General features: G+C 45.9%; 2 protein-coding genes across 2 annotated transcripts in view; both read left to right on the top strand.

Moving 5' to 3' along the window:
- EEF1E1 (eukaryotic translation elongation factor 1 epsilon 1) overlaps positions 1-6,886 on the top strand; it is a 15,956-nt gene extending 9,070 nt beyond the window's left edge. The window contains exons 3-4 of the mRNA XM_010835846.1: positions 213-308; positions 5,623-6,886. Of these exons, the coding sequence (XP_010834148.1) occupies positions 213-308; positions 5,623-5,763 (237 nt within the window). The 3' untranslated portion in view covers positions 5,764-6,886. The remainder of the gene's footprint in view (positions 1-212; positions 309-5,622) is intronic.
- Positions 6,887-16,611: 9,725 nt separating this feature from the next.
- BLOC1S5 (biogenesis of lysosomal organelles complex-1, subunit 5, muted) overlaps positions 16,612-27,008 on the top strand; it is a 25,293-nt gene continuing 14,896 nt past the window's right edge. Inside the window, exons 1-3 of the mRNA XM_010835845.1 lie at positions 16,612-16,780; positions 17,725-17,807; positions 25,965-26,094. Coding sequence (XP_010834147.1) covers positions 16,660-16,780; positions 17,725-17,807; positions 25,965-26,094 — 334 coding nt within the window. The 5' untranslated portion in view covers positions 16,612-16,659. The remainder of the gene's footprint in view (positions 16,781-17,724; positions 17,808-25,964; positions 26,095-27,008) is intronic.

Here is a 27,008-nt window from a genome sequence, read left to right as displayed (position 1 = left end):
TAAAATAAGATGAATAATAATTATCCTATTTTTTAAAATGAGTTGATGTATGATTTGTGATTTCAAATAAATTTCTGTTATTGTCAAAGATTGAATTTATTAAATTTCAGTGTTTTGCTTTCTAATAGCTTTCTAAATGTTTCAAATCAAATGTATAATTAAGTTTATTTTTATTGTTTTTTAAATTAATATTTTGTTATTTGTTTTTCTAGGATCTTAATTCATATCTTGAAGATAAAGTCTACCTTACAGGATATAACTTCACATTAGCAGATATCCTATTATATTATGGGCTTCATCGCTTTATTGTGAGTATTCAAATAGTTACTGGCTCTTTTTGTCTGCGGTGTTCAGAATGCCTTTTTTTTCATTTGTCTTGAATTTAAATCAAATTTGCATTTTCACCTGATCGAATGAAAGGGGTTATTTTTATATAAGGCACCTTTTGCAAATATCCCTCCCTTCCCTGGACCCATCACACAGAGGAGCTCCCTGTTCCTTGACATGCCTGGTTTTGCTCCTGTTCTTGGTCTTGCTCTTCTTTGTGGCCCCTTGGGACTTGGTTGCCCTCCTCACCTGGACCTCGCCATCACCTGTCCACTCCTGCTTTTAGTACCCCACCTTCTGTGTGACCTCCTCTCTTACTCCAGTCTTACTCCCTGGTCCCATTGTTACCTGAAGTAACTCAGTTTCTACCCTTTTTTCAAGCCTGTGCACTTTCTTCCCCATCCAGCCTAGATCGCTGGATGTGTAACTTGAATCCTCAGCTCTTGGTCAGTCCAAATACACGCGTTCAGTCCTGTCTCCATGCTGAGCTGTGTCAGAGAAATCACACACAAGCTGTCATTAAGAAGATGAGCATTTCTCCCCTCTAATTAAAAAAATAAAAGACTATAAGGAACTGTGACTCTTGCAAACCAGTGCTTATTTCACTTTCTTCTCACTGTGGCTTATACAGGTCATGCAGTAGGGAAAGGAAATACTCAGAAGGAGGGAGCTTGTGTGGAAATCTTTGCCAGCAGAGTGAACAAGGTCCTCATTCCCTAATGTACCAGCTGCCAGGCTATTTCACTGATTCTAGGTGCCCACAAGGGCCTGTGGTTCTCAAGCAGGTTGGAAGTGTTTCATTCAATGCCATCTGTTAAAACGAGGCTTCTGGGAGTTCCCTGGTGGCCTAATGGTTACTATTCTGGGCTCTCACTCCTGTGGCCTGGGTTCAGTCCCTGGTCGGGGAAACTGAGCTGCCACAAGCCATGTGGCTCAGCCAGAAATGAGTAAACGAAATAAAGCTTCAAAAAAACCCAAAAACCTAGTCTTCCATTGACAGTATTCAGTGATCCCTGCTTATTTATATCTCTATTTTTTTGAGATGTATATCCTCTTTATATGATTACAATATTATGATTAAGGATCTCATGCTCATTTTTTCTGAAACAAAATTGAGTGGAATAATATGTAAATCACTTCACCATCCCCTTGGGTTCATCAAATGAGTCCACAACCAAAGCCTCCACTCTGTGCACACGCAGGCAGGTTACATCAGAGCAGGAAACACCTTCTCAAGGAACAGGCCTCACAGACGGAGCCTGTGCTGTGACCGTGTTGCCCTGTGGTGTTGAATGACACCCCTGCTGAGTTGGGTGTAAGCTTACCCAGGTGAGAAGTGATTTCTGGGTATTAATTTCAGGCAGGGTTGATGGGAGGTTCAGATAGCTCCATGCTCAAGTTCATCCCATAGCTTCTTGTTTTTTTTGGCTGTGTATTTGTTTTTACCCTCGTATGTTCCTTCATTTCCTTGTTCACATTATTGAATACTTAATATGTAATCAGTGCAATCAGCACCGTGTATGAAGCAGGGAACCTTCAAGTCATCAAACGATCCCGCTGTGTTTTGTTTCGCGTGAGCCCGCTTTCAGCTGTGGCCCAGTCACTCCTGAGATCTGGTCTCTTAATTCCCTCTGGGGAGCGTTACGTTGTTTCTCCTTTGTTGCACTGCCAGTTACTGTGGCCATTCGTGATCAGCCCAGTGACTCATTGATCTCTTGAAGTGATTTCACCGGTACACAGCAGCCCCCATGAACAAGCTGTTACTCGAGATTATTAAAATCCGTTGTAACGTTATGGGCTGCTCAACTATAAGATTGTTATCAATTGAAATACATTTGTTTTGGAGTTTGGAACACCAGTGGAGGTATCATTCTTTTAGAAAGAAAGAAGTAAAAAAGAAATAGCTACCGAACAATCCAGGAACGCCAGCTGTAAAGAGTGTCCCGGAGGCAGCGTGGAGTCTGCCGGAAAGCCCGCAGACCAGCATTTCCTTTGATCTGAAAAGGGTCGCTCAGAGTGTTTCTGACATGTCTTCATGGAAAATTAGTGACTAAGAATATTATCTGTTTGGCCTTACAGTTCAAACTGGTTATAGAGCGCCAGTGTAAATAGGAAGGAATGGTTCACTAGGAAGGCTGAACATCACTGCAGACACACTGGCTTGCAGACCAGTGAGAAGCAGGAAGTGTTAACCAGAACAATCACATTGTGTTTCCCATTATTTAAAAAAAAGAAAAATTCAGCTAGAAAGGGATGGTGGGAAACCAGTTATAAGTAAAGTAGCTGATGGGGATCCCTTCCCAAGAGTTCTAAAATAACGTAAGTTTGGTAAGAGTCAGGTCTTCTGTTTGTTTCTCTGTTTACAGTATGTTTTCCGAAAGAGTAGTGGTGGTAACAAAACCAAAAGTTTAAGTGTAACCTGATCTTCCTGGAAACAGGTTGTATTCTAGCAAAATGTCCTGAGGGAAAGTGAACAAATTTACGTTCTCTAACATAGATCATCTAATTAAAAGAATCAATTAGGAAATGTTAGAAGAAACTTTAGAAGCTCTTGGAATAAAAATTATTTTCTGCTGTGGGTCTGTTGTCTTCCTGACACTGGAGGCTGGACAGCGTGCAGTTTTTAGGTGGTGAAGCCCTGACTCTGCGCGCGCTGGTGTGGGCTGCTGCCCTCTTCGGAAGCAGGCCTGGTGGCGGCGCTCGCCAGTCTGACAGATTGTAAAACAGACACCTCCCTTCCCCCCGCGTCAAAACTTGAGTGAACAACTTGAACCCAGATCAAAGAAGCCTCACTGTTTGGAAATGCTTTCTTTGTGCATTTTAATTCATTCTGAACAATAACATCTCACAAAACAGCTGAGTAGAGTCTTTTTAAAAGGAAAGAGTTCTGAAATTAGTCAGATTGTACACAGTCAAATTGGACTCACCATATGTATCAACAGCTGACATGAAATCAAGTTGGAGTAATACTTGCTACTTCTGTTTGCTGTAGCCATCAGTAAAGAGGTTTGTTGAAGTTGGTTTTGAATTTTATTTATGCATATATGTACATATGTATGTGTTTGTGTGAAAGTGGGCTTCCCTGGTGGCTCAGACAGAAAATAATTTGCCTGCAATGCAGAAGACCTGGGTTCAGTCCCTGGCTTGAAAAGATCCCCTGGAGAAGGAAATGGCCATCCACTCCAGTGTTCTTGCCTGGGAAATCCCGTGGACAGAGGAGCTTGGCGGGCTACAGCCCATGGAATCACAAAAGAATCAGACACGACTACGACCTATCAACAAAACAACAATGAATAGCACTTTGCATGTAGGATTTAAACCGGAAAGTGAAGTTTTATGTAACAGTAGCAGTGAGACTCTCACTGCTGGTAAACTGGTCCAACAGAGATAGACATGTGACATCAAAGATGATGTTAACAGACCAGATACTAGTGCACTTGTATCCTAACGTCATGAAGGCAAAAAGGAAGGCCGGATGACTTCTATCCGCGTTTCTATTTAAATTGCCTGGTAGTAAACATGAAAGAAAGTATGAGTTCAATTAAACACTTATTGAGAAAACGCTATCTGTCTACCCTTTATAATATTTTCTATTCTGTAATAATTATCAAATGCCAGAGTGATTTGTCCTTCAGTGTTGCTGAGCTGGTGCCTTAGGAGAGTGTTTGCCTGTGGACACAGGAATACGAGACAAGCAGATGGCTAATGGGTTTGCGGTCCCAGAGGGTGACTGAGATTTTGTGTGTTTGTGAACATTCCTAGTCAGTTTCATGGAGACTTGCAATATGTTAAATAAATGAACCAACAACAGGAGAAGGAACTGCACTAGTCTTACCTGGTCTGTGGCTGGCCTGCTGGCCTCTTCTTGCCTGACACCTCTTCATGATTCCAATCCAAAATTTGGCTCAGATAAAAGGCTTCAAGTTGGCCTGGACTGGGGTCTGAGCCCAGTGAAGTGATCGGAGGTCTGACCCACGGTGTTGATTGCATCTTTCCCTAACCAAGTCTCTGGGCCTCCTTATAGAGGAACAGTCAGTTTTGTGAGCTGGTGCTGCTGCTACTGCTGCTGCTAAGTCGCTTCAGTTGTGTCTGACTCTGTGCGACCCCATAGACGGCAGCCCACCAGGCTCCCCTGTCCCTGGGATTCTCCAGGCAAGAATACTGGTGTGGGTTGCCATTTCCTTCTCCAGTGCATGAAAGTAAAAAGTGAAAGTGAAGTTGCTCAGTCATGCCCAACTCTTAGCAACCCCATGGACTGCAGCCTACCAGGCTCCTCTGTCCATGGGATTTTCCAGGCAAGAGTACTGGAGTGGGGTACCATTGCCTTCTCCAATGAGCTGTGAGCTGTGAGCTGCTACTCCTCTGAAGATCAAGTTCAGCTTTACTGCAAAGAGAATTCAGAATGCCTGTTGTTCATCCGAGGCACACACCCTGGAAATAGCCCTTCCTTCTTCTGTTAAGGGATGATTACTTAACAGTAAAAGAGTCATTGTGTATTTCTCCAGAGTTTAGTAGAAATCAGGAGTTGTCTGCACATTTATATACAGCAGCCATCCAGAAATGTGTGTGTATGTATATTTGTAGATATGTGTGTATGTGAGTTTACCTTGTATTCCCTTGTTGAGTATGTTGCTGCTGCTGCTGCTGTTGAGTCACTTCAGTCATGTCCGACTACATGACCCCAAAGACAGCCCACCAGGCTCCCCCATCCCTGGGATTCTCCAGGCAAGAACACTGGAGTGGGTTGCCATTTCCTTCTCCAATGCATGAAAGTGAAAAGTGAAAGTGAAGTCGCTCAGTCATGTTCAACCCTCAGCGACCCCATGGACTGCAGCCCACCAGGCTCCTCCATCCATGGGATTTTCCAGGCATGAGTACTGGAGTGGGGTGCCATTGCCTTCTCCAGTTAAGTATGTTAGATGCCAATAAACCTTCCTTATTTTAGGTTTGTGAAAAATACTGGAGAAAGAACCATATCTTAGTCTCTCAGAAGCTATTCTCTTCAATAAAAAAAAAAAAACCCCTCTGGTCTTCCAGATCCTGATTTAATGTAGACTTTTCATTTGTTGAAAACTTGAGATTTCGCTCAGAAGCACGTCTGGTCTTCACGGCAACATGAAAGCCTTAAACAAATGGAGAGCTCATCCAAGTGGCTGAGATGGTTCACTCCTATCTGAATATGTTGGCTTTGATCACCGTGGGGGGTTCCCCCCAGTTTCTGTCTCCCGCTCAAGTGATATTAATAGTTGCACTCATGTAATGTCTGTGTTGTGTGTGTTTTTCATCTCTACTTAGGTTGACCTGACAGTTCAAGAGAAGGAGAAATATCTTAACGTGTCGCGCTGGTTTTGTCACATTCAGCACTGTCCAGGGATTAGGCAGCATCTGTCTAGTGTTGTCTTCATCAAGAACAGACTATATACTAATTCCCAGTAGAAGCCACCCGCGCCCCGCCCAGAAGAGGGAATAACCCATGTCCAGTGGGAAGTGTGTTTCGGACCAGAGGACTGACGTGAACTGATATGCACCCATTCTCTATTTGTTGAAGTTGGTAGAATTTAAGTACAAACTCATGTCCCAGCATTTTGTCTGTTTTTTAGTTGACATTTTGCAGTTTTTTTAATGTAAAACTTCAACTGCTGTCAAAACTTGAGTTGAAATCAAGTTATCAGTTATCTTGGTTTTTATAGATATAGATGAAATTTCTGTTAATAAAAGTTGCAAATCAGTGGTTTAATCTTAAAAAAAAAGTCCTTCCAGTAATTGACATATTTGATTGTTTATTGACCTCTCTCATCTTGTAAAATTTATTTTCCCCTTCTGCGTACTTCTGGTGGTTTGTTTATGAACAGCTAGGGTAAATGGTCACCAAGGAGACAAAAAGGGAAGACAGATGGATTTGTCTCTCATGTGAGCCAGTAAAGGTGGTTGGCAAAATCTTTTTTTTTCTTTCTTTCCTGTAGTCAGTATTCATGGACGTGAAACCAACTGCTGCTCTGCCCGAGAGGGAAGTGGGGTAAAATATGTTCCCTCGAGTTAATGGTTCTTTCGTTGGCCTTGGGCGTATTGGAATATGCAGCAGCTAAAAAGGGATGGGAAATTCCCACCATGCCCCTAATTTTGGACTCTGTAACTACTAGATTTTTCTAAACTATTAATAAAAACCAACATAGAAAGGCTGCCTCAATGCCCTAAAGAACAAAAACTCACACTTTATTAACAAACCAATATAATTTATAACTCTTAGCAGCTGAGTCAATAAATAATCAGTGATTGAGAGCTAAAGAGCTTACATTTACAAACTGTAGGAAAAGTGGAGTCTTTGAGCACTTTATTGTGATGTAAGATTTTGGTGCCCCGGCTGAGTCTCAGTAGAAGACAATTCAAAGTTCAAGTGCAAAGAGCAGAGACTTGGGAAATGTCCATCACCTCCTTTTGGCTCCATGCTGCTTTGATCACATACTAGCTGCATGCGTGACCTGAAGCAAATCAGGTAACCACGTTTTCTTAATATGTAAAAATAAAGATAAAATGTAAAAATAAAGATGACTCTAAACTTTGAGGATTCGTGGAGACAATGTGTGTGGGAAAAAAAGCCTTAACGTGCAGCCCCTGGCTATCAGTAAAGGTTTCCCTTTATAAGAGCCCCACCCCTCCTGAGTAAAGAGAGTTAATAGGCAAGAGTGTTGAGTATACTGTAATTTGTTGTTGGGTAGTTGGTTTTTGTGACCCCCATGGACTAGCCCGAGAGGCTCCCCATCCATGGGATTTCCCAGGTAAGAATACTGAAGTGGATTGCCCTTTCCATCTCCAGGGGATCTTCCCAACCATGGACTGAATCTGGGTCTCCCGCATTGGCAGGTGGATTCTTTATCCTTGAACCACCAGGGAAGCCCTTAGATGAAGACAGTTTATACAGGGTTGGATTTCACAACTCGTTGCTACTTGGAGCATTTTTAATTTTTACAAAGTAGCCTCTGTATTAGAAACTGTCGACTTGTATTTGCATATTCAGAGACTAGAGGGCTCAAGTTCATCTTGGGAGTTTGTGAACCACAGAGGTGGGCTTGCTCGGTCTGACTTTTCAGGCGAACCACTCTCGCAGCTGGGTCTGCTGTAAGCCTTCCACCTTAAAATCAACTACTGCTAATCACACCTTCCCCTAACACTTCTCTGGTCTCCCCTGGACCTAGGGAGGTAAGCAGGACAGACAGGATAGAGGAGAGACGGGCTAGCCAGCCCTCCCATCCTGAGCATTTCATTCTTTTACTTCAGTGTAGGTCCACTGTGAGGAAAGGGGCGGAGGACGCCTCTTTGCTGAATGGACCCTCTTCCCACTTGTGCCTTGTGAGTCTTAACCCTCTGGGCTTCCTTATATCTGCTAGTCAGTTCTTCATTGCAGAGTTCAACGTTGCTTCAACAGGTTATCACCAGGGAATTCCCTGGAGGTCCACTGGTTAGGACTCGACGCCCTTACTACCGAGGACTTGAGTTCCATCCCTGGTCAGGGAACTAAGATCTTGCGAGCCCCACGGTGCAATCAAACAAAAAACAAACAGGTTCTCACGTACTGCATGCCAGGATGATCTTGGACAGTGAGAGGGTGGCAGAAAAGAAAAACCTGTTCCCCCAGGTGAAGATTAAATGATGCTCTTAGTGTCTAAATTGAAACCATTCAGTTCCCCTTAGGCTGCTGGGCTTCTGGTCATCTCCGTCAGGCACTTCTCGGCCTGAAATGCCCTTTCTTTGATAACTTCTTCAGCATTCAACTTTGTCATGTCCTGAAAACCAGGTCCCTGCTGACCACCCTGTCTCCCCCGCCTCCATTCTGGCTCTGAACGTCAATGTGCTCTTTTTGATCGCTTGTCTCCCACCAGAGGTACTTTTTGCAGCCGTCAAAAACAATGAGTGGCACATAACAGTAGATTCTGGATATGTTTGTTGAAAGAATGTAGTATTAAGTACATCTTGAGCTAACCAAGAAAAGTGTTTAAGTGCGAATTGCATTTAGGTACAGGTGGATAGCAGAAAAACCAAGGGATTGTTTTTTTCTCATGTGAAAGAAGACAGTCCACAGTTGCTGGTAGGCATCCAGCTACTTCTTCATACAAAACAAGTAGTCTTCTGTTTTCTCAAGTTCACCTCATGGTCCAAGTTGGCGATTGGCTCCAGACTTCAAGTCCATGATTAAGATCCAGAGAAGGAAGCCAGGAGGAAGGGCAAGAAGACTCCTCTCCCAGCTGAGTCAATTCGCTTGAAGGACCTTTCCTGGAAGCCCTGTTCAGCAATATCTATCTATTTACACGACTTTGTTCCTCCCCACCAGGAGGGAGGCCAGAAATGTAGTTCTTTAGCATACACATCACCCGCCAGAGTAAAACCTGTGCTCTGTCAGTGAGGAGGAAGGGAAGAAGGGATGGGCAGGCACAAGGCTGTCTCTGTCACAGCAAGTAGGCAGGAAAGTCTGCTCTCACATACTTTCAAGGGGTGCTGAGCAGCTGCCAGCCTCTCCAAGAATGCTTTGCATACTGTTTCTGGAATTTGTCTACAGACGATTGGATTGGAAACTCTATGAGGGCAAGTGTGTAATTGTGTCATCCACAGAACCTGTGGATTCTCTGAAAGTAAATAGAAATAATGAGATAACTGTAGTCATGTCTGTGTTCTGGGCTCTGTACCAGGCACTTTACAACATACACATTGCTGCTGCTGCTAAGTCACTTCAGTCGTGTCCGACCCCATCCAGCCCCATAGACGGGTGCCCCCCAGGCTCCCCCGTCCCTGGGATTCTCCAGGCAAGAACACTGGAGTGGGTTGCCATTTCCTTCTCCAATGCATGAAAGTGAAAAGTGAAAGGGAAGTCACTCAGTCGTGTCCGACTCTTAGCGACCCCATGGACTGCAGCCCACCAGGCTCCTCCATCCATGGGATTTTCCAGGCAAGAGTACTGGAGTGGGGTGCCATTGCCTTCTCTGAACATACACATTATCTCATGTTAATTTAGGAACCATGGCAGAGGCTGAGACTGACCGACATGCTGATCACCCATTGAGGCCACAGCTGGCGTGAACAGGAATCGTACAGTTGCAGAATTGGAGGATGTCACCTGTCATCCTTGCGTGCACTGGGGTTTGAAGTGATTTGTGGAGCTCTGTGGAGAAGGCAATGGCACCCCACTCCAGTACTCTTGCCTGGAAAATCCCATGGATGGAGGAGCCTGGTGGGCTGCAGTCCATGGGGCCGCTGAGGGTTGAACATGACTGAGCGACTTCACTTTCCCTTTTCACTTTCATGCATTGGAGAAGGAAATGGCAACCCACTCCAGTGTTCTTGCCTGGAGAATCCCAGGGACAGGGGAGCCTGGTGGGCTGCCGTCTATGGGGTCGCACAGAGTTGGACACGACTGAAGCGACTTAGCAGAAGCAGTGGGCTCTGTGGTTGTCGGTCCCTGGCAGGCAGATGCTCTCCCAAGATGGTAGGAAAAGTGACCTAATGTAAATTATCCCATCACCATCCACACTCAGCAGTAAGATCATTGCACTGCTTGTTGGTTTTTTTAATTTGTATTTGGCTGCACTGGGTCTTCATTGCTGCATGCGGGCTTTCTCTAGTTGCAGTGAGCAGGCGCTGGGACTTGCAGGCTTCAGTGGTTGTGGTGCGCAGGCTTAGCTGCCCCGTGGCATGTGGGATCTTCCCAGCCAGGGATCAAGCCAGTGTCCCCTACCTTGCAAGGTGGATGCTTAACCACTGAGCCTCCAGGGAAGCCCCACACAAAGGAGTTTTGATAGATGTGTGAGCATTCTCATTTTCACTCCCTGTTAAGCATATAGGTCCCCCATTGGCTCCACCCAGTTAAGTCTGAAGCCAGAGTCCCCACAGTCTTCGATGGGCACATTAGTTTTCCTTCAGGGACCGAGGCAGGGAGGTAGAAGTGGAATGAATGGGCAGATCACCCTCTCCTGGTGCTAAACGTGAGAGCCCTGCTAAAGTCCTTCCAGAAAAGCTTCAAGATGTGTTGATAAAAGTTTAAGCAGAAGTATTGTTAGGAAAGAATAGAACTTTGTAACAATCAGTTACACATACATCACACCAAGAGATGAAAGACACAGTTCTTTGACAAGGAGTCAAATTAGAATGATTACGAAGTATAGCTCTTTCACGTATGTGTATTTTTTCCTATCATTTGACTTCATTACTTAAAAAAAGAATCAGATGTTACACAAACTTTAATATTAATCTAGCTTTGGCAGAGATGTGGTGGTGTCATGGATTTGAGCATTTAGCTTTCTAACCCCAGACAGCAATATTTCTTCTTTCTCTCCATGATTGGATAACCTGTTCCAAACCATTACCAGGGCACTAAATTTCAAATTCTCCATGCACCTGAGTAGGCGGCTACATATCTGGCCATCTTAATTTTAGTCTTGATTTATTGAAGCTGAATTACATTCCCAACTCTTCCTGGAGCTCTGGGTGAATTTTACTGCAAAAGCAATGGGGGAAAGTTGCCATCATATATCTCTTGCCTGGCAGAGGTTCTCGGTACACAAGGGGGCTCCTCATCCCACTCCTCCACGTCTTAGGTCTGGATTTATAACACTGAAGCCCAGCTCCAGGGTTACATACAGGCATATCCGAGATGAGATGGGGAATTTGATTTTGCAATAATGATTACTTGTTGCTGGAGCCCATATTCCTGCAGGCTCTGCCTTATTCTCCCTCCTGCTGATGAATAAAACTAATTCCAACTGCTACCTTACCTAGCAAAACTCATCTTTCACTTACGAGCGAGACCAAAAGCAGGGAGACAGAAGTCAGGAGAATTTGGGATGCTGGCCACTTTTGCTTCTGTGGCTCAAGGCTTTCTTCTTCCATTAGCGCTATTCCTTGAGGAATATTTTCATCTTTTAAACTTGGGTTTCTTTGTGGGGAGAACGAAAGCGCCTCAGCTCTTCCAGCCTGCCGAGTTAATGTGATGGCCCATCCGTGCTGTCTCTTCCACTTCAGACAGGCTGGGTCCCCAGGGCTCGTGAGCTGTAGGACGGATCCCACGGACTAGGCTTGCCATTTCTGCTGAGGGTCATCTGTGCTTGAGGCCTTGCTGTGGATAATTTTTGCCCCCCACCCCGAACATCATCTGCTTGAGAAATTTGTGCCTGGCAGGCCTGTCTGTCCAAGTTAAGCTTGAAATACAACAGTCACACAGCTAACCTGACAAGGCATTGCTCTAAAGAGCAAGGCCCCAGGCCTGCTTTGCACAAGACCACAAACTTCCAGCCATCTGATTACAAATTACAAAGTTTCTTTGGTGCAGTCCACGAACTAGTCTGTTTGTGCAAAAATGGGTTATCCTTCTTCCACTAGCCCAGTTTTTCCCAACTTCCTGCAACACATACAGTCGTTCACTAGTGTCTGACTCTTTGTGACCCCATGGTCTCTAGCCCGCCAGGCTCGGCTCCTCTGTCCATGGGATTCTCTAGGCACGAATACTGGACTGGGTTGCTGTTTCCTTCTCCAGGGGATCTTTCTGACCCAGGGATCAAACCCAGGTCTTCCTCATCCCAGGCAGATTCTTTATCATCTGAGCCACCAGGGAATGTTTGGCCCTCTGGTTGGCCTCACCAGCTCTACAGTTCCTGACTTGTAGGCATTTGACTCAAGCCTTGTGACTTGTATGAAAGTACACTAGAGTTAACAGTCATTGTCAGAAGTTTGGGGCATGGATGACAGACAGTGGCATGAATGCGGTGGTTCTCAGGCTCGAGCATGAATGGTAATCACCCGGGCTTCCCAAAACACAGATTGCTGGGTCCCCGTTTGAGTTTCTGATTCAACAGGTCTGGTGTGACAACCCCACCACGAGAGCCACCTGTCAGAAGCTTGGGTGACACAGAGCAGCTGCACTCATCCACAAAAGGGTGCTCTTGTCGTTTTTCACATCCGAGTCCAGTTTTCTGGAGGTGGGCCCAGTGTGCTGTCGGAGCATCCTGACTTCCCATCAGTTGTCTCTGTCCCAATACCAGCTTCATAGCAGCAGCTCTCACGGTGAGGCACTGCATGTTCTCAAGTGATGGAGCTACACTGAAGCAGCGCTCAGGGCAACAAGTGGGATTCGGTCCAGGAAAGATCAGAACTGTAAAGCTGCTCCTAGAAGACAGCTGACACCAACACGCAGAGCGTTGTTTCACAACACACCCGCCTCTGGGCTTAGTGTGCCAGAGGCATTTCCAAAACTTTATATGATTAATACATGGTAATATTAAGTATATTACCCCTGCTAAGCTGCTTAGTCACTTCAGTTGTGTCCGACTCTGCGACCCCATAGACGGCAGCCCACCAGGCTCCCCTGTCCCTGGGATTCTCCAGGCAAGAACACTGGAGTGGGTTGCCATTACCCCTAAAGACCATCTAATATTTTCCTTTCTATTCTTCAGTTTCTTCCATTTTTAATTTGTTAACCCACTTCAAAAATAGGTTCTACTGGTCAAAGGAAGTCACAAGGTCAGTCCAGACTGACCGACCTGGAAGGGGAACAAAGTCCTTCTCTTGATGGCAGAGCAGTGTGCTGTCCCGAGTGTACATGTTGTAGACATGTTAGAGTTTCATCCACATTCTCTAATCCTGAGTTTCTGTAGTTAAAAAATGGGTATTTTGGGTTTTTAATTATTTTTTTTGGGGGGGTCGCATCTCACAGCACGTGGGATCTTAGTTCCTCAGCCAGGCATGGAACCCATCCCCCCTACATTGGGAGCACAAAGTCTTAGCCACAGGACCACCAGGGAAGTCCTGAAAATGGGTATTTTAATATTTCCTCAAATAGATTAATGTGAAGATTGAGAATGTGGTATGTTACGTGTTGTCGTTGTCTAGTTGCTCAGTTGTGTCCAACTCTTTTGTGACCCCATGGATTGTAGCCCACCAGGTTCCTCTGTCCACGGGATCACCCAGGCAAGAATACTAGAGTGGTCTGCCATTTCCTTCTCCAGGGGATCTTCCCCACTCAGGGATCAAACCCTCATCTTCTGCATTGCAGGTGGATTCTTTACCACTGAGTCACCTGGGAAGCCCATGTTATGTGTGATAACAGTTTATAAATCGTAAAGTGCAAAACATATGCAAGAAATTATAATGGTAAAGGCAGCTAAAGGCAGTCTGGAAGAATGAGAGCAGATTATACAGGGCTTTAAAAGAAAATACAGGAGGTTATTGAAATAATATTTATTGAGCATTTGATATGTGCCAGGCACAGTTCTAAGTACTTTACAAGTTTAATCTTTTTTAATCATTACAGCTTTATAATATGGCTATTTTATGGCCATTTTGTAGAAAAAGAAATTCAGGCAAGTGGCACAGCCGGAATTTGAACCCAGTTCTGTCTGATTCCAAAGTGTTAACTACTGCACCTGGAGTTCTTTTATTGCTTATCTCCTAATCAACTGGCAATTGGAGAAGGGGAGGGAGCAGCTACCCCAGAACCACTAAAACAGAACTTGGGGAGGCACAACCCAGAATGTTCATTTTTAACTCCATATTAATGTGGGAGACGTGATCACTCGTGAAGAGGGAGCCCAAAGGTGAATCCAGCCTCTGTACCCCAACACCGAATTAAGCTTTGGAGATAAGAGTTTTGGAGTGAAGTAGAAAAGAACAGCTTTAAAACTGTGTGTCCCAACGTGGAGGGGGTAGTAGGAGTTTTATAGTAATGGTTCAAATGGTGTGATCAGCTCGTGGACACTCTTCTGATGGGCTGGTGATGAGGTAAGCGCGAGTCAGCATCATCAACCTTCTGTTTTCCAACCAGTCTGGGGTCTACACGTGCTTGTGGGCAGCTTTCAGTTAACTTCTCCCACCTGGTAAGGGTTTCAGTATCTGCAGAAAAGCTCAAGGACATTGTTCTGTGTATCCCTTGAGGGGGAACCAGCACCCTGCCCCAAGGCTGCACTTTTTTTTTTTTTTGGCCTCCTAGCTTGCACGGACCCTAGTTCCCCAATCAGGAACTGAACCCAGACTACAGCAGTGAGGGGCTTCCCTGAGAGCTCAGTTGGTAAAGACTCCGCCTGCAATGCAGAAGACACTGGTTTGATTCCTGGGTCGGGAAGATCCGCTGGATAAGGGATAAGTTACCCGTTCCAGTATTCTTGGGCTTCCCTTGTGGCTCAGCTGGTAAAGAATCTGCCTACAATGCAGGAGACCTAGGTTCTATCTCTGGGTTGGGAAGATCCCCTGGAGAAGGGAAAGGCTACCCAATCCAGTATTCTGGCTTGGAGAATTCCATGGACTGTATAGTCCATGGGGTTGCAAAGAGCTGGACATGACAGAGCGACTTTCACTATCTATCTATAGCAGTGAGAACACGGAGTCCTAACTACTCGACCTCTAGGGAACTCTAGACATTATTGATTCTGTTAACTTTTCCTCTCTTGTCTCCACATCCCCTCCCTTTACTAATTAACAGCTGTTTGGACCTGCTCCTTGGAACTCAGGGAAGGTCACGGAGGCTGAATGAATTCTATTCCCTGTAATCAAGAATTGGGGGCCACTGAGAGTTTTTGTGCCCAGGAACCCCACAGGGTCCTGCTGGGTATCAAGCCTGCCCAGGCTTTTCAGTAGTTCAAAGACACTCAGAGACAAGCTTAGAGAAGACTTAGTCTTGCAGGTGCAGAAGAAAACTTGAGTAAGAAAAGTGCCTAGACGTGAGGAGGATAATGAAGGGCTTTAAAAATAATTATGTTTTCTGGAGGTAGATGCCAAAGGGAGGGAAATGAAAAGTTAGAACCCTGACTCAATAACTTGCAATAAGCCAAGTTCACATTCTGTTTATGAAGTCATCTATTTTATGCCTCTTTATTTTCTCTGCTAGAAATTCCTAAGTTCCATCTTCACCCCACCCCACCTAACACCTCATTTCAGACCTGAAGACAAAATATACCTCCTCTGGGAAGTCTCTCCTGACCACCTCCTGTCCCCAGGTATCCCACATATGTGCTGCGCCTTCTTCCATACTGTCATTAGAACGCCCTAGGTTGTAAATTTTGGTGGCTAGAGAAACCCTTGAGGGTAAGCACTGTGTGGGAAGAGAGGAGGGAGAAAGGGAGGGCTAAGAGATGAGCCTTAGAAACACTGGATGAACACAGGAGGTGAAGACGACACTGTCAGGTTGCACTGCCCTCTCCTCTCAACAGGCAGGGAGGCTTGTTGAGACTACAAAATGAATTTTATAAAGTTTACCACACAGCAGCACTAGATTCTAGTCAGCACCGGATTTGTTTCTTCACGACTACAAATCAAAGCAGCCTAGCAAGAAATGGTCCCTTCCATAATTACACGCGTTTTCTCTTAGCCTACGGAACAACTGGTTGAGATTTTGTAAATACAGATGCCAAGAACAGACACTTTTTGCTTTTTACATGGGTATGAATGACTCGGAGAAGTGATTTGGGCAAATTCATCTCTAGACCTATTTCTTCATTTATTAGAAATGACAAAACTGTTCCCCAGAGTTGCCATAACGACCAAGGTGGCAAAGCAGGCACGTCAAAACCCTCTGTAAAATACTGGTGGCTGGTAACGGTACGGATAATATATTTATGCCACTATTATTAATATTCCCTGGAGAAGGGAATGGCAACCCACTCCAGTAGTCTTGCCTGGAAAACCCCATAGACACAGGGGCCTGGCGGGCTACAGTCCATGGGATCGCAAAGAGTAGGACACGACTGAGTGACTAACACACACACATTATTAATATTATTCTATAACTAAATTCCCTCTCCGCCAACCTCTCCAAATCTCTCATGCGGGTTTGCTGCTGCTAAGTCGCTTCAGTCGTGTCCGACTCTCTGCGACCCTATAGACAGCAGCCCACCAGGCTCCGCCGTCCCTGGGATTCTCCAGGCAAGAACACTGGAGTGCGTAGCTATTTCCTTCTCCAACGCATGAAAGTGAAAAGTGAAAGTGAAGTCGCTCAGTCGTGTCCGACTCTTAGCGACCCCATGGACTGCAGCCCACCAGGCTCCTCCATCCATGGGATTTTCCAGGCAAAAATACTGGAGTGGGTTACCATTGCCAGCGGGTTAGGGAGGAGGAATAAGTTTAGCTCTAACTTTCAGACATCCTCCTCTGCCAACAGCATCTGCCCTAATCCAGCATGGCGGCACCGGCTTCCTTCAAGGTCAGGTCACTGGCTACACCGTAGTGCCCTTGCGGGAACCGCCCCTGGGTTGACTCTGCTTCCCCGACGCCCTTTGATGACGCCAAAACCCCGCGCAGGGAGAGCGTCCGCAGAGGTGTGCGCAGGCGCAGCGCAGTCGCGGGTGGGCGGAGCTGGTCGGGATGAGCGGCGGTGGGACGGAGACCCCGGTGGGTTGCGAGGCCGCCCAGGGTGGTGGCAGCGGCGGCAAGAAGAAGGACTCTCAGGGGTTCACTGGCTCGCCGGCGCACCTCATTATCAAGGGTATGGCGTAGCAGGGCTCTCGCCTGGTGGTCCCAGCGCAGCCCCAGCGACCAGGCGGCGCCCTCTGACCCGGGGCCGAGCCGCGGGTCGAGCCCCGGCGGCCTCGGGTTTGCGGCAGGCTGAGGGTGGGGGACCCTGGCCCGGGTGCGCCCCGTTTTCTCCGCGCCAGGTGCCTCCCAGCAACTGCAAACCGACCCAAGCCCCTCCTGCTTCCTTGTAGAAGCCGCCTGTTTCGAAAGTTTATATTAATCGCTATATCCTTCTGAAACTTGCTTTTGTGCTTGACGTTTTGTTTGTGGGATTTGTCCATGTTAATAAGTGTTAACCCACTGTATTCATTTCCATTCACTGCTTTGTAGTATCCATGAGTGTATTAGGGTGTTCCCCTCCCTTTTTTTTCCTCTCCTTATGCTCGTCCCGTAGTAAACAATCATACATTCTCTCTCTTTTGTATAAGAGGTTTTTCTAGGGCACATACTTAGGCATGAAATTGCTGGGTGTGCATGTCTTCTAACTTTACTGCTGCTGCTGCTAAGTCGCTTCAGTCTTGTCCGACTCTGTGTGACCCCATAGACGGCAGCCCACCAGGCTCCGCCGTCCCTGGCATTCTCCAGGCAAGAACACTGCTGTGGATTGCCATTTCCTTCTCTAATTTACTAGATGTGGCCAAATTGCTCTCTCAAAACTACTTTAGCGATTTACTAACCAGATAATCTGACCTGGATTTTAATCTCGGCATGAAATTACTGGGTGTACATGACTTCACTTTATTAGATACTGCCTAATTGTTCTCAAAACTGCTTTACCAATTTACTAACCGGATAATCCATAGTCTCAACCGGATTTTAACCTGCTTATGTTAATGGGGAACAGGAAGAGTGAAACAAGCTAGAGATTGTGCCACTTAGCATGGGTTGACCTTGAATTTCATTTTCTCTTTACAGATCTTGGAGAGATTCATTCAAGGCTCTTAGATCACAGACCAGTTATCCAAGGTGAAACCCGTTATTTTGTGAAAGAATTTGAAGTGAGTATTTGCAACTCATTTTGTAAAAATACCACCCTGATCTGCTAGTGTGTCAATACACAGAAGGGAAATTCTCTAGTTTTAAAATTTCTGATTTCTGTTCTTGTGTCCATAAAATATACAAAGTAAAACTTATTAAGAGACATTGACATGAATAGAGGGAGCACAAGTGTAGGTGGGAGGAGTCTTGGGCTCCAGGTCTGGGGTCTGCTTTGGCTTGTTTACTGTCTGTTGAGCTCAGTTTTTCTTCTGTAAGATGAGGTATAGTAAAAAAAAAAAAAAAAAAAGAGAGAGAAAAGATTTTAAAGATGGATGGGTCAATTTTCTAGACCCCTTTTCTGTATTCTTTTTTTCTCATTTGAGGCAGCAGCATCTACCCAAAGCTCTCAAGTTAAAGCATGAGAATCACCCCTGGCTATTCCCTCCCCTATAGGTCACATTCAGCGATCAAGTTTCTAGACATTACTGCATAAATGTATCCTCTCTGATCGGTGTGCCTGCCCTATCAACCCAGTCAAATCTAGTCTTCATCCTGCTGCCAGAGTAGTAGTTGTTGAGTTGCTCAGTTGTATCTGACTCTTTGTGACCCCATGTAGCATGTAAGTCTACTCTGTCCTCCACTCTCCCAGAGTTTGCTTAAATTCATTGAGTCCGTGATGCTGTCTAACCAGCTCATCCTCTGCCGCCCTCTTCTTTTGCCTTCGATCTTTCCCAGCGTCAGGGTCTTTTCCAGTGAGTTGGCTCTTCGAATCAGGTGGCCAAAGTATTGGAGCTTCGGCTTCAGCTTCAGTCCTTCCAGTGAATTTTCAGGGTTGATTTCCTGTAGGATTGACAGTCGAAGGGACTCTGCCAGAGAGTTTCAAGCCCTCGGATGTCATTTTCTGTCTGTAGACAAAGGCCAGTATCCTGTTGTGACCTGGTCCCTGTCTTTGTAGCGGGACCATCTGCCACCCAGCCTCTTACGTTCCGTCCCCACAGTTGTGATGCACCAGCCTGCCATCCTCTTGCGTTTGGCTGTGGTTTTGCACATGTATAATTTGTTCACTGTGCATTGCGTAGTAACACCCCAAGCTCCTAATAGATTGATGGTGGTTAATGGTGTTACACAAACAATTTTGTGATTCTCTGTGAGTCAGGATCTTATTTTCAAGTGAGACTCCAAGCAGGAAGTCTTTGGTCTGCCAGAAGGAGGGAAGGTTTCCATAAACCCTTTACAAGTCCAGAAAGCCTCTGGTACAGAGCACTCAGGAGGCACGGACAGGGCTGCTGTGCTGGACACGGTTTCTGGGCTCAGCAGACGCAGAGGCTGTGGAACACCTGCTTCACAGCGTTGTTGGGAAGACGAAAGGCGTGTGTCTCTCGAAATCTTTCCTGGTACCTGAAGGTGGCTATTGGTTTTCTTTGTCGTCATTACTTTTGTTGCAGGAGAAGAATAGTTATCCCTCACACAGAAAACTCACTAGACCCTGTCCCCTTATCCTGCTATGTAAAGATCATTGGCGGTTCCTTAGTGAGAAGAAAGTCTAGGTACAGTGTGGTGGGTACTCTGCTCAAGGTCTTACAGGGTGAAAATCCAGGGCTGGGCCAGGCTCCATCATTACTTGGTGCTCAGGGTCCTCCTGATTTCTGTGACTGGCGGGACTCACTTCCTCACTGAGGTAGACGAAGGTCCCGTTTCCTTGCTTGCTGTCAACTGGGAGTCACTCAGCTCCTAGAAGCCACCCACCTTCCTTGCCATATGGTCTCTTCAAAGATTTGGGCTCCCCTTGTGGCTCAGCTAATAAAGAATCTGCCTGCAATGCGGGAGACCTGGGTTCAATCCCTGGATTGGGAAGATCCCCTGAAGAAAGGAAAGGTTACCCGCTCCAATATGCTGACCTGGAGAGTTCCATTGACTGTATAGTCCATGGGGTCGCAAAGAGTTGGACACGACTGAGCGACCTTCACTTACTCACTCACTCAAAGACTTAACAAGCGGAGACTCCATCAGGTCGAATCCCTTTCATACTTCAAGTCTCTGTTGCCGAGAAGAGCCCAGGCCTTGTTAAGGACTCACTGATGAAGTCAGGCCTCCTTGGGATGGTCTCCCTTAAAGTCAGCTGATGTGAGACTTTAAGTAAACTGTCACAGCGGGACCTCCATTGGGGTTTGCCTGAGTGACTGACAGGTGTCTGGGCTTTCCGTGTGGTGCAGCTGTAAAGACTCTGCCTGCCAATGCAGAAGAAGGGGGTTTGACTCTGGGTCAGGGAGATTCCCCTGGAGTAAGACATGGCAACCCACTCCAGCATTCTTGCCTGGAGAATCCCGTGGACAGAGGGATTCTGGAGCCTGGAGGGCTACAGTCCGTGGGGTCGCAGAGTCCAGCAGGACTGAGCCGTGTGCTGTTGTCCAGTCACTCAGTCATGTCCAATTCTTTGCGACCCCATGGACTGCAGCACATCCCCTTCTCCTCCCGCCTTCAGTCTTTCCCAGCATCAGGATCTTTTCTAATGAGTCGGCTCTTCACATCAGGGGGCCAAAGTATTGGCGCTTCAACTTCAGCATCAGTCCTTCCAAGGAATAGTCAGGGTTGATTTCCTTTAGGATGGACTGGTTGGATCTCCTTGCAGTCCAAGGGACTCTCAAGAGTCTTCTCCAACACCACAGTTCAAAAGCATCAATTCAGCTTTCTTTATGGTCCAACTCTCATATCCATACACGACTACGGGAGAACCATAGCTTTGACTAGACAGACCCTTGTCGGCAAAGTGACGTCTCTGCTTGTTAATATGCTGTCTAGGTTGGTCATAGCTTTTCTTCCAAGGAGCAAGCATCTTTTAGTTTCATGGCTGCAATCACCATCTTCAGTGATTTTGGAGCCCCAAGAAAATAAAGTCTGTCTCTGTTTCCATTGTTTCCTCATCTGTTTGCCATGAAGTGATGGGACCAGATGCCAGGATGTTAGTTTTTTGAATGTTGAGTTTTAAGCCAGCTTTTTCAGTGTCCTCTTTCACTTTCATCAAGAGGCTCTTTAGTGCCTCTTTGCTTTCTGCCATAATGGTGGTTTCATCTGCACATCTGAGGTTATTGACCTGCATACAGATTTCTCAGGAGGCAGGTAAGGTGGTCTGGTACTCTCATCTCTTTAAGAATTTTCCACAGTTTGTTGTTAATCACACCGTCAGAGGCTTTGGCATAGTCAATGAAGCAGAAGTAGATGTTTTTCTGGAACTCTATTGCTTTTTCGATGATCCAGTGGATGTTGGCAATTGGATCTCTGGTTCCTCTGCCTTTTCTAAATCCAGCTTGAACCTCTGGAAGTTGTCAGTTCTTGTCCTGTTGACGCTGCTTGGGGCATGTCACAGCACAGGGTGTATCTGGGGGCAGGGGTCTCAGGGACCACCTTAGACTTCTGCCTCCCATAAGCTCTTATTACTACCTGTGTTTTTCTTACTCTCTGCTTGTTTACTGCCTGTTGCCCTTCACGAGAATGTAGACAGTTAACTGTTCTTACGCTTTGTTGTATCCAAGTGCCTGAAAGAGTGTCTGGTGTGTTGGAGGTACCTAGTATGATCCAGGGGAGCAGGTGGCAGAGCCTGGACTAAAACTTGGCTTTTCCAACATGCACTGGTTTTTCCATCTTTCTCCCCCCTGCCCCAGGCTGACTAATCTGAAATACTAAATAGTTTTTATTTTTTTTAGAGTTTGTAAATGTGTCTCTAAAGACCTGTGTGTGTGTGTGTGCTCAGTTGTGTCCAAGTCTTTGCGACCCTGTGGACTGCAGTCCACCAGGCCCCTCTGTCCATGGGATTCCCCAGGCAAGAATACTGGAGTGGGTTGCTTCCCTTATCCAGGCGATATTCCCGACCCAGGGATCAAACCCACATCTCTGATGTCTCTTGCATTGGGAGGTGGATTCTTTACCACTAGCACCACCTGGGAAGGAGATTGTTTACTAAAGAAGAAAATGTTCACACTGGATGTGGTAGATGTAAGCTTGTTGTAGAAGGTCCAATAGAGCGTCTTGAGCACTTACTTTGCGTGAGACCTCGAGTTAGGAACCAGCGCTGTATCCGTGGGTGAGCCAGATCCAGGCCCCTCTTCATGCAGCTGGGCTGACTCCTGTCCTCACGGAGGAATAGTCTCTGCAGGGCTCAGAGCGTTTCGTCAGCGTGTTGGCGCGCTCTGCAGCTGCCTGTTTCATCGTCTTCATGAAAGGTCCCTGGTACTGGCCTCTCCCACAGTCACCTCCGGGGCGGTCTTTCTGGGAGTTCAGTGGAAATTCCTCTACATCGGGCTCAGCTGCCTTTTCTGTTACACTCTAACCTTTCCCCTTCAAATTGTGAGGGAGACACTGAGAGTGTTTTAGAGATTTAGAGTTGAGTAGATACGTGCGCTATTTACAGCTCTTTTCTTGGCCCAAATAATACCCTCCTCTACTTAGTGAAAGCGGAGGAAGGGTGAGGAGAGCTATCAGGGCTTCCTGGAAGTTTCCCATCTTTCTTTTTTTTTTTTAATTGAAGTACAGTTATTAACAGTGTTTCAGGTACACAGCAAAGGGATTGCGTTATGCACACACATTGTTTTTCAGATTCTTTTCCATTACAGATTATTACATGACGTCGAACGTGGTTCCTTGAGTTTCGTCTTCTCTAGACTGTTTAAATGTGGTTCACTTGAAGCAAACCGGCTCACATTTAAAGGGAAGCTTGTTTGTAGCTTATGTGTTTTTAAAAGTTAATGCACCGGCAACAATGATCTTTTTCTTTATAAAATTTTGTCTCCAGAAGAAGGGAGTAAGGGCCACACGGTGGCACTGTTACTTCGGTTGTGGGCATCCTGGTGTAATGCTGCAGGCCCTCTTTGTGTTTGCTAGGGTTTCAGGGCCCGTGACTGTCTTGCTCCCGACTTTGCTCAGCGCTTTTATTCCCCCGGTTCCAGTCAGTGCCGTGAACAGAGATCCTGGCAGGGGCCCTCAGGTGCATGTCCGCCTGGTGGTCTCAGCGAGTAAGGAGGTGCCGGACCTCGGAGAGGGGAGGCCCGCGCGGGTCACAGTTCATGACCTGCGGTCCTGCGCCAGCTCCTTGCTTCACCTTCAGCAAGTTTCATTGTCCGTTTTACTCAAGAGTTCCTGAATATACCCGACTGTGTCTGGAGGAAGGTATTGGTTCCTAGGGACAGAGCCCTGAAGAGAGTGGCTCTCCTTTCCTCCCACCGCAGCCAGAGGCCCATGACCTCAGCCTTTGCTCCAGCAGGGCTGCTCACGTCCTCTTGCTCACAGGGTAGCTTCGGGAGGCCAGCCATCACGTGTGCGTTTCCTGCAGCAGCAGGGAAGGCAAGTGGGAGGCGGCTGGTGGTATCTGTTCCACAGGCACCTTTACCACCAAATGCTTCCCAGGTGGCTCAGTGGTAAGGAATCCACCTGCTAACACAGGAGATGCAAGAAACACAGGTTCGATCCCTGGGTGGGAGAGATTCCCTGGAGGAGGAAATGGCAACCCACTGCAGTGGTCTTGCCTGGAAAGTTCCAGAGTGAGAGGAGCCTGGTGGGTTACAATCCTTGAGGTCGCAAAGAGTTGAACACGACCAAGCAGGCACACCGCCACCACAGCGACTCCAGGAATGCTTGGTGATCACCACCAAATGGTATTTGGGTGTTCAGAGGAAGAGAGAAGAGGGGAACGGATCCAGAACTGTCTGCCTCAGCAGATACGCAAAAACAAATAAGAAACAGTCTCTACCTCCAGGGATTTACCATCTGCAGAGAGCAGATTGTGATGATGAAATTATGATGATAAAGTAAGCACAGTGATTGAGATCTCAGAAGAGGGAATAACTCTCAGCTGAGTTGGGAGGGAACTTTTCAGAAGAGGGGCTGATGTTTGATCTGAGAAAAAACGTAGATGTTAGAGAAATACAGAAAAGGTGGAGGCAATGTGGATTAAACTTGAGGGAGGAAAAAAAGGATTGTTCACATAGGTACAGTAGTGAGGAGAGTTGGGGAGGTTCATGTTGATACAGTTGAATGTGGATTTTTTAAAGAGAAAAATCCCGTGAAAGGCAGAACAAAGTAAAATTCCACTTGACATCTGATCTCTCATTTTGGTTAGGTTGTAAAAGTATCTCAGATTATTAAATAAAAGGAAAAAGTCTCTCCCCCATATGACATGTAATAAATTTATATATATATACAGTATGGTTTTAGGACTTGTGGGACTATTATTTGAAGGAAAGAAAATTTAAATATTACATCAGTCTCTCATTTCCTCTCTGATACTATTAAATTACGTCTTTAATGTAAAAATATAATAACTGTACTAATACTCTGAATAATTGCTAACATTTTTAAGTGTTTTGTGCCAAGTACTGTCTTAAGCACATTATATGAGCACTTGTTATCAGTTTCGAGAAAAGTTCACCGATCTGTAATTTTATGGGGTGTTATACATCAGAAACCAAGTTTCATTCTTTCATTCTCTCTCAACTTCTGTATAAGTTTAAAATTTTTTATTATGGAAAAATTAGAGTAAAATATCTTACCCCAGCTGCTCCATAAGATGGTTCAAAACAAAACCTCTAGTAACGACTATACTATTATTTCCTCATAATCACGTTTACCACTCTTCATTTTCAGTGAACTTTTTGCATTGTATTATTTTAAGATTTACAGTAAACTTACTAATACAGCACCGAGTTCTCGTGTACCCCTCGCCCACTTTCTCCCATTATTAATCTTTATATTAATTACTGTGCTACATCAGTAAAAACTAAGAAACTGACACTGGAACATTACTGCTAATGAAACACCAGACTTTACGCACATTTCACCAGTTTTTCCATTACAGCCCTCTTCCTGTCCCGGGACCTAATCCAGGGCAGCACACTGCTTTTAATTGTCATGTCTCTCTAGTTCGCTTTGGTCTGTGACAATTTTTTGGGCTTTCCTTGTTTCTCTTGATCTTGACAGTCTTGAGTTCTGGCCAGTATCCTGTAGAGTATGGCCCCGTCTGGGTCTGTCTGATGTTTTCCTTAGGATTAGACGGGGCTGACACACTCTGGGAAGGCGTCCCAGCGAGGGAGCACGTCCTTCTGGTCACGTCACCTCGGGAGGTGCATGCCGTCATCATGACGTCACTCACGAGGTCACCTTTGTTGACTCCACTGTGAAGTCCATGTTTTTCTCATTCCCTGCTTTATTCTCTGGAAGCAAGTCACTCAGTCGAGCCCACCCAAGCGGAGGGTGGGTTAAGCTCAGCTTTCTGAAGCTGGGGCTGGGCTCCAGGTCCCAGGACCACCCCCATGCATCAGTTCACCAGCACTTCTCAGCAGGCTGGTGCCCAAGGTTTATCGTGGCCAAAGGAGGCAGAGCAGACTCGCAAAGGGAACAGGTGCCTGGGGAGGTGTCTAGAGGAAGCCAGGCAGAAGCTTCCAAGAGTGTCTCACCCGGTGGAGTCGTACGGGGCACGCTTCACTGCCCCGGGAGTGGGTTGTGACAACGTGATGTGTTGTCTTTCGGGGAAGCGCATCTGAGCCTGGGGGTCCAGGGTTCTTATTGGGGACCCGACAAGTAGACGGCCTCTGCCTGGCACGTATCAAAGTTCCAGACTCTTGGAAGGAGAGAGGTGTCTTGTCATTCACAGGAAGTGTTACCTGCTTGGGAGCCGTTGGCTGGTCAAGTTCCCACTCCCCACAAAGCCAACCGTGTAGGCAGGCCTTTGTAAGGCGGTTTCAGGCCCTCAGTGATAACTCTCTTCTACACAGGGAAGAACCCACACGTTACTACTTTTTCCACACACTTTTATTTGAGTGAAGTGGGATCAGAGCATAATAATAGAAGCTTTATGATGATAAGAACCACAAAATATAACTTAAAATCTGATCATTTCTTTGCCACAGATGAAATGCATGGAGTCTAGGTCTCTCCTTACTCTTTTAGTGTTTCTCATGCCCATTTTTAAACATTGGTATGAAAATATGACTCATATTTGCAACTTTTGAAGCATTTCATAATTAAAAAAAAAATACCTCCAGGTTGTAACCTCAGTCATCGCCAAATAATTAGAAGAAGGCTGTATGAATTTCAGTAATAAGTAGTAGCATAGCAACCAGAACTTGGGTGGAAGTCTCAGAAAGTAATTGCTAAGATTTAAGGCACAATATGTACTTTTCTTTTAATAGGAAAAACGTGGTCTTCGAGAAATGCGAGTTCTTGAAAATCTGAAGAATATGATCCGTGAGACAAATGAACATACTCTTCCAACGTGTAGAGCAACAATGCAAGACAGCTTAAACCAAGTTCTCCAGAGATGTAAGCCAGCGTTTTTTTTATATTGCTTTATTTCATAACGCATGCTCTGCCCAAACAGATTTCCGGGGTGTTTGGTGGGAGGTGGAGATGACAGAGGGAAGCTGCCCAGTTTCAGAAGTCAGGTGATCCCTGACTTCTGTGTGTCCCCTATGTGTCCCTGTGTGTCCCCCTTGATGTTCAGAGCATCAACCTCCCCAGCAAGGTGGGCATGCAAAATTACCCTTCCAGGACGTAAGAAAATTGAAACCTTTTTTTACCTTAAGAAATGATTCTGCAAGAAAATGTTTGATGGCCAAGAATTAGGGTATGCAATGAAGCTTCGTTGCCAAGCAGGACACCAGAGTTTTTAACTTAAAAAAAAAGTCCTGTTGTAAATGTTTGTGTTTTATCACTTTTTGCATTAAGCAAAATGTTTTAATGTGGAAAGATGTTTGCTAAAAAGAATATTTTCTAAACATATCAAATTACAAAATCAAAGGAGTTTTATGAGTAACTGAATTTAAAATTAGAGGTGTTAGAAGAAACTCGGGGCTTCCCCTCAAACCCACATTGATGCTGTTCAGTTTGTCCAAGGACAGAGGTTGCTGGCAGATAATGAGGCGGTGGAAAACGAAGCAGCGTCTAGGGGAAAAGGGAAGCACCAGGACTTGCCTGGTGGTCCAGTGGCTAAGACTCCGTGCTCCCACTGCAGGGGCCTGGGTTCCATCCCTAGGCAGGGAACTATTAGTAGATCCACATACTGCAACTGAGAGTCCGCATGCCACAGCTGAGACCTGGTGCAGCCAAATAAACAAGTTTTTTTTTTTTTTTAAAGAAAGCAAAGGCTGGTGACGTAGTGGCCTTTGAGGGGAAGTGGCGGGGGGGGTTGGTTAATGAATGGGTTACCTGGGGGGGGGGGGGGAAGTCCGGGGGGG

Source organism: Bison bison, unplaced genomic scaffold, assembly GCF_000754665.1.
Source record: "Bison bison bison isolate TAMUID 2011002044 unplaced genomic scaffold, Bison_UMD1.0 scf7180017864053, whole genome shotgun sequence".
In the NCBI taxonomy this organism is placed as follows: domain Eukaryota; kingdom Metazoa; phylum Chordata; class Mammalia; order Artiodactyla; family Bovidae; genus Bison; species Bison bison.
The sequence above is the reverse complement of the archived record's forward strand: the minus strand, read 5'-3'. Positions and strand labels throughout refer to the sequence as shown.